The sequence below is a fragment of the Cajanus cajan genome, chromosome 7 (genome assembly GCF_000230855.2).
Source record: "Cajanus cajan strain Asha chromosome 7, NIPB_CcT2T_4, whole genome shotgun sequence".
Lineage (NCBI taxonomy): Eukaryota > Viridiplantae > Streptophyta > Magnoliopsida > Fabales > Fabaceae > Cajanus > Cajanus cajan.
In genome coordinates, this window is record NC_138523.1 from 42,910,311 (window position 1) to 42,927,251 (window position 16,941).

The following is a 16,941-nucleotide window of genomic DNA, read 5'->3' on the forward strand; positions in this document are numbered from 1 at the left end:
ATATATAATTTAGGGTTTAATCAAGTGAGAGGAAATTAATCTAAAGGTTATATTTTAACCCTCTCATCACTCATAATAAATTTCCTCTATATATACTCCTACCTATTTTTTAGTTGAAGTATGTTAGTAATCTACACTAAATTTTTAGGGGAAAAAAATTACTCATTTATTTTGATTTGGTTAATTTGTACAAAGGATATATTATAGTAATTTAATTTAATGAAATGAAAATAAAATATTTTCTCTCTCTTATTAACTTTATTCTCTAAGTCGTTTATATTTTTTTATTTGTTCATAGAGGGGAGACATCATGAGAGATGCGAGAGAAATGAGTTAAAGAAAGAATTTAATAGGAGAAATTTAAATAAGAGAAAAAATATAATAAGAAAGAACGAAAGAATTTAATAGGAGAGAGATAAATAAGTTAGAGAAAAAATTTAATAAGAAAGAGAAGTGGGTTGGAGAAGGAATTTAATAAAAAAATAGAAACAACTTAGAGAATGAAGTTAATAAGAAAGAAAAAATATTTTATTTTTATTTAAAATTAAATTAAATTACTATAATATCGTTTATATAAATTAACCAAATCAAAATAAATGAGTGATTTTTTGTCCTAAAATTTTGGTGTAGGTTGCTAACATATTCCAACTAAAAAATAAGTAAGAGTATATTAGCATTCCTCATATATATATATATATATATATATATATATATATATATATATTAATATTATATTTATATATTATTAATTATAATAAAATTAAAAAATTGGGTAAAAAAAAGAAAAATTCTATTATTTTTATTTAATAAAAAATTAATTTATAATTTTATATATAAAAATAATAATTTGGCACCTCCAAACCACTGATTGTGTTGTTAGTCACGAATGATTACTGTTCCTATTAGCTCAACACGACGACATCAACAACATTATCCACTGTTTGCGAATATCAGGGTTTATTTGAATAAAAATTTAAAAACGTTTTTGAGAATTTTTGTTTTTAATTTTTTTTAATAAAAAAACTAATATTTTCAATTTATATTCAAACAAATTTTTAGAGATACCCGGTCGTCAAGTGGCAGGAACAACCAGCTCCACTTCGGCCCTTCCATAGCCAGTGTGAATCACTTGGGACTACTCAACCCTTGAAAAGGTTTATTCACATAGTAAAATGATTTAGATATATTTTTAGTTTATAAATTTGTATTAATTTTTTAATCAATTTTATTAAATTTTAGTTATTAAAAATTTTCCACTATTAAAAAAATTATTAACTTCAAAAATCAGAATTGTTAACGAGAGGAAAAATTCAAAGACTATACAAATGTAGAAATTGACAAATCTTCATAGGCTAAAAGTAAAAATTGATAAAATTTAAAAAAAATGTGATAGAAATTCAATTAGCATCAGATAATAAGACCATTGACTTAGGCTCTAAACTCTTTTTCTCTTCTTTCTTTTTTATATACAATTTAAATAATTAAATAATATATTTTATTATATTATTTATAATTAATTTATTAATACATAGAATTATATAATTATTTAAAAAAAAACATGTCTATACATAGATATTATTGTAGAATTATTAGTTTCAGAAATTTTATTATATTTAAAATTTTAAATTATATTTAATTTGAATTCAATAAAAAAATAGTATTGAAATGAATATAAAAATTAAATTTCATAAAAATATTATGATCTATATATAAAAAAATAACAAAAATGACGCTGATAAGAACATCTAGTTAAAAGATTAATTCTTTAAATTTTAGTTAACAAAATATTTTTCTAGTTTTGGTTATTTTGTATAAATTTCAAATTATTTTATTTTATTTTATTCACAATTTATTTGAAATATTTTGAAATATGAAATCACTTTGAAATTTTTATTTGAATTTCAATAAATAAGATTTTGAAAAACATTGTATTAATTTTAATTAGAGATTATGCCTTTTTTCTCTAAATTAAAATTACTAAAAAAATATTAACAAACAAAATTAGTGTTTCATTAGAAATATTAAATTATATTTTTTAAATTCATGAAATATATGTTAATTTATAGAATATTATATATAATTAGTAGTTATAATTATTGTCATTATATTTTTTAAAATTACTTTTTTAGATTAATTTAAGACTATGCTGTCAAATAGTTGTTGGATGATGATGTTGAAAATTTTTAACTACTAAATTTAATTAACAATTTTAAATAAAATAAAATATTTATTAATTATTTAAAAATAAAATTTAAATAAAATAATTGTCGTATACCTAAAATTTATTAGACAGGACGTGACTCCTTACTTATCATGTCATGATTCAATTATCATAGAAATTACTAAGGTCTTCTAAATAAATCCAACTCCTTAAATGCACTGCTGACATTAAAATATTTATATTTTGTAGGTAGGAAAGGGTGGTGAGACTGCCTCCTGCTAGCAGCTACCTTATTTGACTATCTCTTCGTGCCTTTTGGGTGTTAGATTTATACTGTCTTCGTAAAGCAAAAAATATGTAAGAAATAAGTTGAGATGAAATAGAAGATAAATAAATAAACGAGTAGAAATAAGTAAGAAATAGAGTAAAAATAAAATTATTTAATTTGAAAGAAAGAAAAGAAATTATAATTAATAAAAAATTATAATATTATCTTTCTATTATGTATCACAATTTTTTTTTTTATAAAAAAATATTTGATATTATCAATTAAATAATATCAAAGTGTATGTATTCAAATAAAAAATATGACAGTGAAATGTTTTTCATTCAAAATAAATGAGTAAATTTAGAAGGATAATAGTGTTTAAAATAAAATAATTTCAGTCTCTTCCTATTTTTCACTCATTTTGATAGACGAGGATCATCTCTTGCTAACAGAATTGTTTCCTTGGCTCTTCTCGTTATTTCCTTTTTATCTTTATTGTAACAAAGAAAGCGTTCTAATGTTAAGTTTTCTTCCTCCAGACACGAGTTTCTAGTGTCTGTAATAAGTAGTCCTCGTAAGAAGTAGTAGATAAATGTAAATCCCAGTTCTTTGGCTTGAGTGATAAATATAAATACAATTTCTCTACTTAACTGTTCAAGACTTTATGATATACATTATACAGAGGCCAGAACTGTGAAGGTGGGGGCCACTGGGCAGTGCTACCATGGTTACCCTACTCACTGTTTTGGAGTCAATTGGACTGCCAGTTTACTAGTTTCTGTATAATGGCAATCATACATTCTAGTGTGCACTAATTGTACGTCCACTGTTTTTGGTTGCTCGTGTTGCCCTGCCACCATGCAGTTAATGCACAAAAGATATTAGGATCACATGCAGTTTTTTTATTTATAAAATGATTCAGATAATATTTAAAAATTAAATTATATTTATAAAATATGATTTTTGTTGGTTTAAGATTATTTTAACATTAAAAAATCAATATTATAAATAAACTCTTTGTATTCCATAATAAATTTTATAACTACCCAATCAAAAACTTAATTGGTTCAAATGCAGTTTAGAAATCTAAATTTTGATTTTATTTTTCAACTTTTATAATCATATTTTACCATAAAAATTACTTTTAAACTACTTTCAATTTGTTTTGTTGAAGTTACATGTATTATTGGCCTATTATTCATTTGAAATGTGTCATTAAATCAGATCTTGAATTAGTTTTTCAAACTAAATTAATTTCTCAGGAATTTTGTTTTTGTCTTACATAAAGAATTACGTTATTCTTGATATTTGTAAAGATTCAACTATCTTCTTGGTCCTCATAAATGCACGCCTTTTCCTTTTCAACCTGTATTAAAAATATTTATATTTTTTATTTCTACAAATTTCAAATCATCTGTTTTTTTTTCCTCCTCAGTCTCTACCTTAAATATTGTGAAATATTTAAGTTTTCTATGTAATTTCGGGTAGTTATTCACTTATTTGCGGAGAACCCCAAATCAAAAATGGTTAAGTTCTCACGGTAAAATCATCGTAATGAATCCATCCTCGTAGGAAAATCCTAAATTTTAAATCTTAAATTATAAAATTTTATTTTTAAAAATATTTTTTATTTATTAATAAATGTTTTTTTAATAATTATGATATGAGTATAAAACATTTATATTAGAAACAATAATTATTCTCTTGGTTGAGGTCCAGGAGAATTAATAAACATATTGAATGGTGTATCAACGATTTACTGAATAAAAATACATATACATTAAAATTAATGATTCTATATTTAAATTAAATTATTTTGATAATTTGTCACATTATACCATTCCGTTCATGGAATTATTGATTCCATATCCGATATGGGATAAATGCCAAAAAAAACAAAGGATGAGAAAGTTGTGATTCCAAGATGAGATCTCGGATAAGGATCTAAGTAATAAAAAACTAAATAATGAGAATGCATACCAACAAAGAAAAAAGGGAGAATATATTGATGAAGGGTAAAGCAAGAACACAAAAATTTAAAAGGAACAAGTTTGTGCTGGAAGGGACCTACCCAGTAGATATCATTAACGAGAGATGCCAACCCAAACACAAATGATTGAAAAGTTGTCAGGTCCATCTCCATGAATGGCTTTTATATAAACTGTTCCTTCTCTAACACTTGTCTCACTTTAAACCCTAGTTTCTCATCAGATTTTTTTTTTTTTTTTGTAAGTGTTAAAGTGAGTTAAATTTAATTAGTCAACTAAGTTTATTATGTGTATGGATCAAGTCAAGTTAGGATTTTTTTTAGTTAAATTTTAATATGACTTATTTAACTCGTGAAATAAACGAATTTAAATCTAAATGAATTAGTCTAGTTTATTTAATCAAGTACAATTAAAAAATAAAAAAATATATATATTTATATTTATGTAGTTATCATTTGAAATTGTGATTAATATTTTTTTTATGTATTTATATTTAGACCAATGATAAATTTGATTTTTTGATAAAAAAAATTATAACTTTTTAGTTTATTTATTAAAAATAAGAATATGTAATTTTTTTTTATTTTAAATTTATTTATGCTCAAAAAATCTAGTGAATCAATCCACCAACTTGTGGTAAATTGAACTAAATTAAAAAAAAAAATTATTCATGAAAAAGTGAGTCAAATTGAGTTGATCTAATTAAAACATCAACTCATAGTGATTTAACTCATATGAATCGGGTTGGCCTACCTTGATATCTCTATATTTTCATTTATAATTTTTCAAAACTTTGTTTCAATGTGTAAATTGTAATCGAATCTACTTGTGAACATGTGTACAAGTTGTTCTAACTCAACTAATGATATAAGTTTGAGTCCTTAATAGTCTGAGAAATAATTTGTCACTTATAATCTTATTTGACAGAAGATAATTGTTTCTATTGGTATATACCTTTAGGCTGGAAAAAAAATAGTTAAAAGTATTTTTATAATATGATATATAAGCATTTTTATTATCTAACTCCACTCTTGAATTTATTTTTCTAAGGAGTCACGTACATATCTTGACATGATAAATATCAAACATAACATATCCTTTTCCGAAGTGAACCTGTAACATAGAAAAAAAAAATATTTTTAGCTGATTTAGTAGCCCAGAACGGGCCGTTCCCAGTCTGGAACGGACCGTTTCAAGCTATTAAATTAGCCTAAATTTTTAGGTTGGGAACGGTTCTAGAACGGGCCGTTCCGGAGGGAGAACGGGCCGTTTCGGATGAGTCCCGGAACGGGCCGTTCTGGGTGTGGGTTTTGTGCGTGAATTGGGAGTTTGGAACGGGCCGTTTCGATTCGGTACGGGCCGTTCTGGGCAGTCCGGAAAATCTATAAATAGGGGTTAGGGGCGTTCAAGAGAACGTGAGTTTTTAAAGAGAAGTTTTAGAGAGAAGGTTTCTGGGTCAGTGAGCTCCTTTCTCTCTCAAATTTCTCTGTATGAATCCTTTTCTCCTCTAGACCACTAATGCCTTTTGTCATTTCTTGAAATTCAGATTAGAAAGCTTGATTTGGGTGAATTGAAGTTCCGAGTTGAGCCTCGAAGGGAAATTCTACTTTTGTTCAGTTTTTGGCTTTATGAGCCAATCTTCAGGTGAGGGAAGCTAGAATGTAGATTATTTAATTTTAGGAGAGTTAGGGAAGCTTCATGCATTGTTTTATTTGAAAATGGTTAAGATGTTATTTGTGGATTGAGTAGCTGTTAGCTTAAGTTGTTCATATGTTGAGTGGTTATAATATATGATGTTGTTAAAGTTGTTATATGTTGTGAAACTAAGTTGTTTTATGTTGTTTATTGTTGAATTGTTAATGGGTTGATATGCATAAGTTGAAGTAGTGTATTGTTGTAAAAAGTTGTTTAAAATTGTATGAGTTGCCTATTGGTGTAAGTTGCTTAAAGTTGTAAGTTGTCTATTGCTGTGAAGTTGTTATTATGCCTATTGTTGTAAAGTTGAAAGTTGGGGACATATGGTGAAGATATATGTCCTATGTTGAGATACATAGTACTAAGGTGGTAAGTGAAAAGTTATTTTAAAGTTGAAAGTTGTTTTAAAGTTGAATCCCTTAGTACTGTGTGGCGACATGAAAATAGTCGATCCATGTCATGGTTGAATGACCTATTTGAGTAAGGTATTTAGTTAGAGATGTAGTTTTTTGACTAGATACTGGAGGGTGCGTGGTACTTGGAGGATAGTGGGTGGGCTAACTCCACATGAGGATTGGTGAAGCTAGCCAAGGCCGTGATAGGCTCATACCCAAACCCTTCTATCCTGACAGTAGTACTGGACCTCCGAGTCTAAGTGGCACACCTAAGAAATCAACTATTGTTTTCTATACCTGGTTCTCTTCGAAGTTCCTAAAGCTGTTCTATACCTGACCTGGTTGAGATAGGTCAAACGCTGGATTCGGTAGGGTTTATGCCACCTAGACTGCTCAACTTTAGTTGTTGGAGATCTCCTCATTGTATATGCGTGACAATGTGTTTAAATATTAGGTTGTATATTGTTGTTGTTTTAAAGCTGCTTCTAAGTTGTATGAATGAGTTGTGTTTTTATGTTGAATAGTATGGTCATTTGTGATGATGATTGGATGAATGATTAGTATAGTGTTTCATATACTTGTATGGTTGTTTATCGAAATTCTAGCTTACCCTTTTGTTTCCATGTGGATGGACTGCTATGATCATACGGTGTATGGGAGCAGATCAGAATTAGGTTGGAGTTGTTCCCTGAGTTTGCTGCTAGGAGTGGTTTTTTTTGGTACCTAGTGTCAGAGTTACCACCTTGGGTAACAATTTTGTGCTTGACCGGCACTAGGAGATAGTAGTTTTGGATAATTGTATAAATACTAATACTTAAAAACTTTATTGTCTATATATATATATATATATTTGTTCATGTTTTGTATTTATGAGTTATCCAATTTTATTATTTATCTTAACTTACAAAATTTTAGTGCGATTCCATTAAGTGTAGAGACCATGGCGGGTCGTTACACTTTTATGGTATCAGAGCCGGTCGAGTTTTTTTGGGATACTCTATGGGGAGTGATTCTTATAGGTTTCTGTTGTGTCATATCTCTGATATGTGCTAGCCTTTGGTGAATTGTGGGGGTATTATGTTACTAATAGGATGTTTGAATTCTTGTAGTATGGCAAGACCCCAGTATGACCAGATTGCTAGGGCCATGGAGATGATAGCCATGGCGATGCAGCAGCAGAGTGCTCACTTTGCTCAGATGGAGACAAGTAGAGCTGCGGCTGAGGCAGCTAGACCGGTAGTCTCTCAGGAGGGGAGAGATTTAGCAAAGTTTAGGGGATGTCAGCCTCCTCAGTTCAGAGGGGATTCAGATCCTGATGTGGCAGATCAGTGGTTGAGGGAGATGGAGAAGATCTTCAGTGTTTTGGGATCTTCTGATGAGAGAAAGTTAGCTTATGCAGTTTACATGCTGGGGGGCGAGGTTGAGTACTGGTGGAGAGGCACCAGGCAGATGTTAGAGAGCAAGGGTGTACTTATTGATTGGGATTGTTTTAGGAGGGTCTTTTTGGAGAAATATTTTTCAGACAGCGTTAGATACGCTAAGGAGGCAGAGTTCATGAGACTACATCAGGGGAGCTTGTCTGTTTCTGAGTATGCTATGAGGTTTGAGTATCTAGCTCGTTTCTATCTCAGGCCATATCTGAGGCTTGGAGATGTAGAAAGTTTGCAGATGGATTGAGGCATGAGCTGAAGAGGGTCATAGTCCCTATGTCTATAGTGGAGTTTCCTGCCTTGGTTGAGAAGGCAAAGACTGTTGAGAGTTTGGAGGGTGGTGGTAGCAGTGGTAAGGCTGCTAGAGTTCAGGAGGGATCATCTGGGTCGAGGAGGGGAGGCCAGCAGAGGGGACCCTATGACAGACCCGTACAGTCTCAGAGAGGAACTGTTAGTAGGGGACCTCGTTCTACTACTCCTCAGGGTGGAGTTCAGGCTATTCGATGTTATCGGTGTGGTGGACCACATATTGTCAGAGACTGCCCTTCTACACAGCCCAAGTGTTTTAGATGCAGTAAATTTGGCCATCTGGCCAAGGATTGCCCAGTTGGGGCAAGTCAGTCTGTAGATTCTCAGAGGGTGGAGCGACCTAGAGCAGCAAGGCGAGTTTTTGCTTTGACAGGAGCAGAGGCTTCCACCTCACCAGCCTTGGTAAAGGGGAAGGGTAGAGCTGCAGGTACAGAGGTTTCTATCTTGTTTGATTCTGGTGCTACACATTCATTTATATCTGTTGATTGTGTGGGGAGATTGGGTTTATCAGTGTCTGCATTGCATGTTGATTTGTCTGTGTCTACTCCGGCTTCAGTTTCTGTAGTTACGTCGGAGGTGTGTGTGGGTTGCCCGATAGAGGTGTTTGGTAGAAGGTTCCGAGTGAACCTGATTGTATTGCCTATGGTGGATATTGATATAATCTTAGGGATGGATTGGTTATCTGCCCATCACATCCTTATAGATTGTGCTAGGAGAGAGTTGGTATTTCCTCAGTTAGAGGATGAGGTGTTAGTATCAGCGGTACAGGCTGAGCAGTTGATGAGAGATGGAGCTGAGTGCTTTATGTTGTTTGCAGCTTTGAGTATTGAGACAGAGAGAGCTATCACTGGGATTGAGATTGTCAGTGAATTTCCTGAGGTGTTTCCAGATGATGTGTCGGGATTGCCACCTATGCGTGATGTTGAGTTTAGCATTGATCTAGTACCTGGTGCAGGACCGGTATCAGTGGCTCCTTATAGGATGACTCCAGCAAAGTTGGTAGAGCTGAAGAAACAGATTGAGTATTTGTTGGAGAAACAGATGGTGAGGCCTAGTGTTTCTCCTTGGGGTGCCCCAGTATTATTAGTAAAGAAGAAGGATGGTGGGGCTCGTTTGTGCGTTGATTATCGGCAGTTGAATAAATTAACGATAAAGAATAAATATCCACTTCCGAGGATTGATGATTTAATGGATCAGCTAAAAGGAGCTTCAGTATTTTCAAAGATTGATTTGAGATCCGGATACCACCAGATCAGGGTGAAGGAGAGTGACATACCAAAGACTGCTTTCAGGACTAGGTATGGTCACTATGAGTATGTGGTGATGCCTTTTGGTGTCACTAATGCTCCAGCAGTGTTCATGGATTACATGAACAGGATTTTCAGACCGTTCTTAGACAGATTTGTGGTGGTCTTCATTAATGATATTTTGGTGTATTCTAAATTATTGGAGGATCATCGTGAGCATTTGAAGTCAGTTTGGGAGGAGTTGAAGGAGAAATAATTGTATGCCAAACTATCCAAGTGTGAGTTTTGGTTGTCTGAGGTAAAATTTTTGGGGCATGTGATATCGGCAGAGGGAATTGCAGTGGACCCAGCCAAGGTGGAGGCTGTGATTCAGTGGGAACGTCCGAAGACTGCTACAGAGATTAGGAGTTTTGTTGGGTTGGCGGGTTACTATCGGAGATTCATTGAGGGTTCAGAGATTTGGAGATAATGTGTTTAAATATTAGGTTGTATATTGTTGTTGTTTTAAAGCTGCTTCTAAGTTGTATGAATGAGTTGTGTTTTTATGTTGAATAGTATGGTCATTTGTGATGATGATTGGATGAATGATTAGTATAGTGTTTCCTATACTTGTATGGTTGTTTATCGAAATTCTAGCTTACCCTTTTGTTTCCATGTGGATGGACTGCTATGATCATACGGTGTATGGGAGCAGATCAGGATTAGGTTGGAGTTGTTCCCTGAGTTTGCTGCTAGGAGTGGTCTTTTTTTTGTACCTAGTGTCAGAGTTACCACCTTGGGTAACAATTTTGTGCTTGACCGGCACTAGGAGATAGTAGTTTTGGATAACTGTATAAATACTAATACTTAAAAACTTTATTGTCTATATATATATATATATATATATATATATATATATATATATATATATATATATATATATATATATATATATATATATATATATATATATATATATATATATGCTAAAACCTTATTTTGGTCCCTTATAATCTTTTTTTGTTTCAATTTAGTCCTTCATTAATTTTTGGTCTCAAATTGGTCCCAAATTAATTAATTGGTTTCAATTTAGTCCCAAATTAATTAATTAGTTTCAATGTGGGACTTCCGTCCAAATTATTTAAACGGAGTTAACTTTTGGCCACGTGGATGCCACGTAGATACATACATGGCATCCACGTGGATGAGAAAATTCTTTTTAATACACTTGGTCCCGGAACGGTCCGTTCTGAAACCGGAACGGGCCGTTCTGGTTGCAAAATTAAAACACCACCAGTGAAGCAGAACGGGCCGTTCTGAAATCAGAACGCGCCGTTCTGCTTTCAAAATGGCCCGTTCCAGAACTGTGAATAAAATATTCTTTACTTAATTGTGTTTTTGATATTATAATAATGCAATTTTGATCTCTAAGGTTTTAATTGGGTAATTTCAATCCTTAAAAGATTATAATTGTGTAATTTTAGTCTCACAATTTTTAATTGAACAATTTTAATCTCTCAAATATCATAATTGTGGAATTTTAGTCTTTCTCATTAAAAATTTAATAATTTAATAATTTTAATATATATATATATATATATAATGTTTTAAAACTATATAATTGTTTGTTTATTTAAATTAACGTATATATATTTTTTTTAATGTATCAAATGATATATATTTACTATTACTAAATAAATAAAATTTATATATTATTAGTATTTTAATATTACTGATAAATTAATATCAATAATATTTTTACCCTTTTTATAAATAAACTAATAATTTGATAAATATAACTTAATATATATTAATATACTTTTACAAAAATATAAATATATAAGATCAGATATATATTTCTAATTAATATACTTATATTTTTGTAAAAGTATATTAATATATAACAAGTTATATTTATCAAATTATTAGTTTATCTATAAATATATTAATAATATTATTGATATAATATCAAAAATTATAATATACATTAATTTGAATAGATAAATAATTATTTAATTTTAAAACATTATATATATATATATATATATATATATATTAAAATTATTAATTTTTAATGGGAGAAACAAAAATCATACTATTATGATATTTGAAGGACTAAAATTGTTCAATTAAAAATTGAAGGACCAAAATCGCGCAATTGCAATTCTTTAAGGACTAAAATTATGCAATTAAAATCTTGGAGATCACAAAACTGCACAATTGTAATACTTGAGGGATAAAAAATGCAATTAAACCAATATTCTTAATTAATTTTATTAAAAATATAATAATTAATAAGATAAAAGGAATATCACTTTATAATTTTTTGCAACTTATTTAAGATTAAAGGAATAAAATGATAAAAATTAATAAGATAAACATAATAAAATAAAATATATAAAAAATATTAATATATTTATTTTATTGGATATAATAACATAATTAAAATATAATTAATAATATATATTATATAAAATTATTAATATTTTATATATAAAAAAATAAAATAAAACTGGAACGGGCCGTTCTGGTGCATTTTGGGTGTGTTAATTTTGCACTTGGAACGGGCCGTTCCGGATGCAAAATTAACACACCAAAAGTGCACCCAGAACTGCCTGTTCCAGTTTCAGAACGGGCCGTTCTGGGTCCAGGTGTTTTCAAAAAAATTCTCATCCACGTGGATGCCACGTATGCATCTACGTGGCGTCCACGTGGCCAAAAGTTAACACCGTTAAAACAATTTGGACGAAAAGTCCCACATTGAAACCAATTAATTAATTTAGGACTAAATTGAAACCAATTAATTAGTTTGGGACCAAATTGAGACAAAAAATTAATGAGGGACTAAATTGAAACAAAAAAAAATTATAAGGGACTAAAATAGGGTTTTAGCCTATATATATATATATATATATAGGGAGCATATCAAGTAAGAAGAATTTATTATGAGAAGATGAGAAGGTTAAAATATAACCCTTAGATTAATTTTCTCTCACTTGATTAAATCCCAAATTTTCTCTCACTTGATTAATCTAAGGGTTATATTTTAACCTTCTCACCTTCTCATAATAAATTCTTCTCACTTGATATGCTCCCTATATATATATATATATATTTGTTCATGTTTTGTATTTATGAGTTATCCAATTTTATTATTTATCTTAACTTACAAAATTTTAGTGCGATTCTATTAAGTGTAGAGACCATGACGGGTCGTTACAAAACCAACTAGTTTTGCTTGGAATTCAAAGGTTGTTTAATGTTAGGTGCATGATTGTCTTTGCTTTTAAAGGTTTGATACTTTTATTATGAACTCTTTTTGTAAGAATATAATGGGCAACGAAACAGTAATCATTGGCGAAGTGTTACCAATGGCGTAAGAAGAGGTGTCCTGAAGTTTTTTTTTATGAGTAAGAATTTTTTTTAAAAATTACATCCCCAAATGTAATATCTCTATAACATTAGATAATAACAATAAAAAAGTTAATTGAGGTGGAAAATGGGTTCAATACTAAAAAAAAAAACACATCATGATTGATCACATATTTTACGAATTTATATGAATTAACTTCACAAAATGTGTGTTGTAATTATAACAATTTTTTAATCATAATTTTAAAAAAAAAAAGTTAAGGATAAAAGTGATTCATACACTACATCAAAATTAGTTTTTTATGGTAATTAATTTATTATTTAGCAGCTATATAAATGATCATTATTTTTTTTTACCAGCATTTAACTAATGACTGGTGTATTCAGTGTCACTAATACTATTATCGACATTTATATAAAATGCAGGTAAAGATTTACTAAATTGTTGGAAAAACTTATTTTTTTAGTGGCAATTCTACTAGCCATTTTAAAGGCTATTAGAAGTTGTTTTTTTTTCAATTATCTCCTTTACTTTAAATAATTTATTCCTATAATTTCAATTTCTAAATTCATAACATATATACTTTTTTATCTCTACTCGATGTGAAATTTGTAAGATGAGAGTTATCTTTTATTTATATATTTTTTAATTTATTTTTTTAATTGTCTTGTCTTTTAAGAGATGTGAGATTTATAAGGTGAAAGTTGCTCTCTAATTATTTTATAGCATTATTGAACTTGGTAACAATGAGTGATTTATACCAATTTAGAATAGTGAATTAGGAGTCAATCCTATAAAATGAACTTATAAGGTGATAGTTATTACTCACTTATATACTATTTAATTATCTTATCTCTTATCGATGTGAGACTTAAGTTTTTTCTAATAAATAATTGTCGCTAATAGTAAACTTTAATATAATATAAATACATTTTTAGTAGCTATTATATATTAGTCATTAATATTTTTACATATGGCGGTAATTAAATTATTACCATTAAATAATTGTCATTAATAACAAATTTTGTTGTAGTGATATTATATGATTCCTAACCGCAAAACTTTAAATAGAAGTGAAACAACTTAAAAAAAAAATCTGAATTTTCAATCCATTTAGTTTTGGTTAAACTTAGGTTTATAGTGCGCTTTTTTTTGCCCCCTTTCTCTTCCTTTTAGTATCATAAAGCACATAGTATCTTCACACTCTTTTTTGGCATAAAATGATATAAGTAGGCCTTCCCGAATTTTGAACCGATATCTTTCTAAAGAACAATTTTAATATAGCCAAATATCAAATCCTGATATTTTGATCCACGTAACCTTTTGCACTTGGTCGTGACTCTACTGATAATAAAGTTAGGACTGGAAGGACCACAAATTCAGATATAGGACAAAATCTTAATAATGCACTCTAATTTCTCTATTTCTAATTAAAATTCATTAAAAATTATGAAATTTTGAGTCTTAGTATTTAATAAGTTTTATTTATAATTTTATAGTTTCTAATAAATATTAATAAAAAAATATAAAAAATTTCTTTCAAAATAATTAATAAAAAATTTCTGCCAAAAGAATTAATAAAAATAGATGATATTAAAATAAATGTGTTAAAAATATGGGTTAAATTGTGCTTTTGATCCCTCTATAATATTAAATTCACAATTTTAGTCTTCTATTTTTAAATCATAATTTTAATCCTTCAATTTTATTAAATTCGTAATTTTGATCTCCTTATTGAAAGTTCATTTGTTGATGCTAAAATTGTAATGTTTGTTGTACCTATCATTATATAGATAATATTTAAGCTAAATTATTCTTTTAGTTCTCATTTTCATCCTATTAATTTTATATCATTTTATCATTTTTATGAAATAAAAAAAATTAAAAGTGAAATTTAACTCAAAATTATTAAATATTACTCTCTTTATTTTCTATTCTAAGCAAAAACACACACAACCTTTATTCTTAAGTACAAGTAAATTTTAACTACTTTTGTTTCATTTAATGATAATCTCCCCAAAATATCTTTTCTCAGAAGCATAATCTTTCAATTGTACTATTTCTTTTTATATATATAATAAGAACAATTTATGCATAATATTACGACATTAATAAAATTTAACAGATAATTATTCCTTAATATACATAAAATCAAGTGTTTTTAGTTTATAATAGAGAATATATGGAATAATTATTATGTCATTTATTTAATGTCAAGTCATAATCGTTACAAAATTACAAATTTTATAAAATTAAAAAATATAATCATAAATTTAATAATAAAGATCAAAATTATAAATTTAATATTATAAAAAAATAAAAATGCAATTTGGCAAAAAAAATATAGTGATAGATACGATTGTAAAATTTAACATACTTTTTAAAAATTACTTTTATCATTGATAATAATTTATCCTGAGTCATTAAATTTTGTGGTCCTTACTTAATATTAAATGAACATATAAATTTAGAGGTTGTCTATGAGTACAACAATAATAATTATTTTAGATAATTTTTTTTTACCTATCATAATTACCATGACAATATTAAAATTTGAATTTAAATGTATTATATTCTAATTTTACAACACTAAATCGACCCGTAATGATTATTTTTAGGTGAAATTAATTTCATGGATAATTTCTTCTATAAATCGCAGAAATTGTGCATGAGTAGAAAACAAAACAAAAAGAAAGCCGTACAACAAATATTTCCAAACGACCATATTAATATAAAAGTATTATTATACGTTATAGATATAAAACTTTAAATTGAAAAATAATAAAACAAAGAATAATACATCACGTACACATTGTCCAACCAACAAAGTAGTGGTTGGTAGATAATTTAATGGAATTAGATATTCTATTCTTTATATGTGTGCATGAAAAATATTTATTAAAAATATTAATTTCTTAATCTTTTAAATAGATCTTAGTAATTTATAGGATTAATATTTAATTTCTGACTAAGATATCGTAGTTTATAAAAAAATAAAAAATAAAAATAAAAAAAATAAATGAAAAAAGACAAAGGCCAACCAACCCCAGTTACGACTTAAATCTAATTCAAAACATAATGATTATACTTTGTTTCTTTGGATCTTGAGGTGATTCTAATTTTTCAAAAATAAAATTGTCGCAATTAAACCTTTAAGTTGGGTTCAAAATAAAATTGTTTTCTCTCAACTCAATAGGCCCAGTCCAGTACGACGTGCCTCCAGAAAAGAGAGGTTGCGGTGGAAAATGGACACAACTATTAAGACTTGCATGACTGTATGGTCTGCATCCCCAAAAGTGGGGATCTCTTTGTCGATTCCCTTGTTCACACCTTTAATTTTATTGAGCACTTCTTCAGAATCTTTGTACCACATATTCTCAGAAATCATAATGAGTCTTCTTCTGCATACATCTATCTTTAATTAACTATATATGGAATCTTTTCATTCGGTTCTCAACTTCAAAGACATTACATTTTTTTTAATTCAAAATGCCTAATAATGGTAAAATCAAATGCACTGTGTTTATTTATTTATTTTTTTTTTCTGGGTCAGCAATGCACCATGTAAAAGGACGAGTATCCTTTTCAGTCAAAGATTTGGCCTGATTAGCTTTTAGCCCTTTTCAAGATCTCACTAATTATAAGCAAATTGTGCTACCTGATGAAAAAATACATATATTCTTTTACCCTCAGCCTTTTTACCTTTTATGTGTTGAGCAAAGGTGGAGGGAAAGATTCGTGCGGTCTCTTAGAAGGAAAAGATATCATTTTCTTTTGAAATGATTTTGAACACTCGTACCACTAAAACAAAATTTATTATTAACGATAATTATTTAATAACAATAATTTAATTGCTGTTATATATAAAAATATTAATGACTAATATATAATAGCTACTAAAATTATATTTATATCACACTAAAGTTTATTATTAGCGACAATTATTTATTAGAAAAAACTTAAGTTCCACGTCGATTAGAGATAAGATAATTAAATAGTATATAAGTGAGTAATAACTATCACCTTACAGGTTCATTCCTATAAGGTTGATTCTTAATTCATTATTCTAAATTAGTATCAAATCACTTATTATTAC

The 16,941-nt window shown here is 28.6% G+C and overlaps 1 protein-coding gene across 1 annotated transcript; it reads left to right on the forward strand.

Moving 5' to 3' along the window:
- Positions 1-7,704: 7,704 nt before the first annotated feature.
- LOC109819223 (uncharacterized) lies at positions 7,705-9,962 on the forward strand. Its single transcript, XM_083060951.1, has 5 exons — positions 7,705-8,160; positions 8,421-8,860; positions 8,960-9,290; positions 9,623-9,656; positions 9,823-9,962. Exons 1-5 carry the CDS (start codon positions 7,705-7,707, stop codon positions 9,960-9,962), a joined length of 1,401 nt encoding a protein of 466 aa, XP_082917077.1.
- The last annotated feature ends 6,979 nt before the right edge of the window (positions 9,963-16,941 follow it).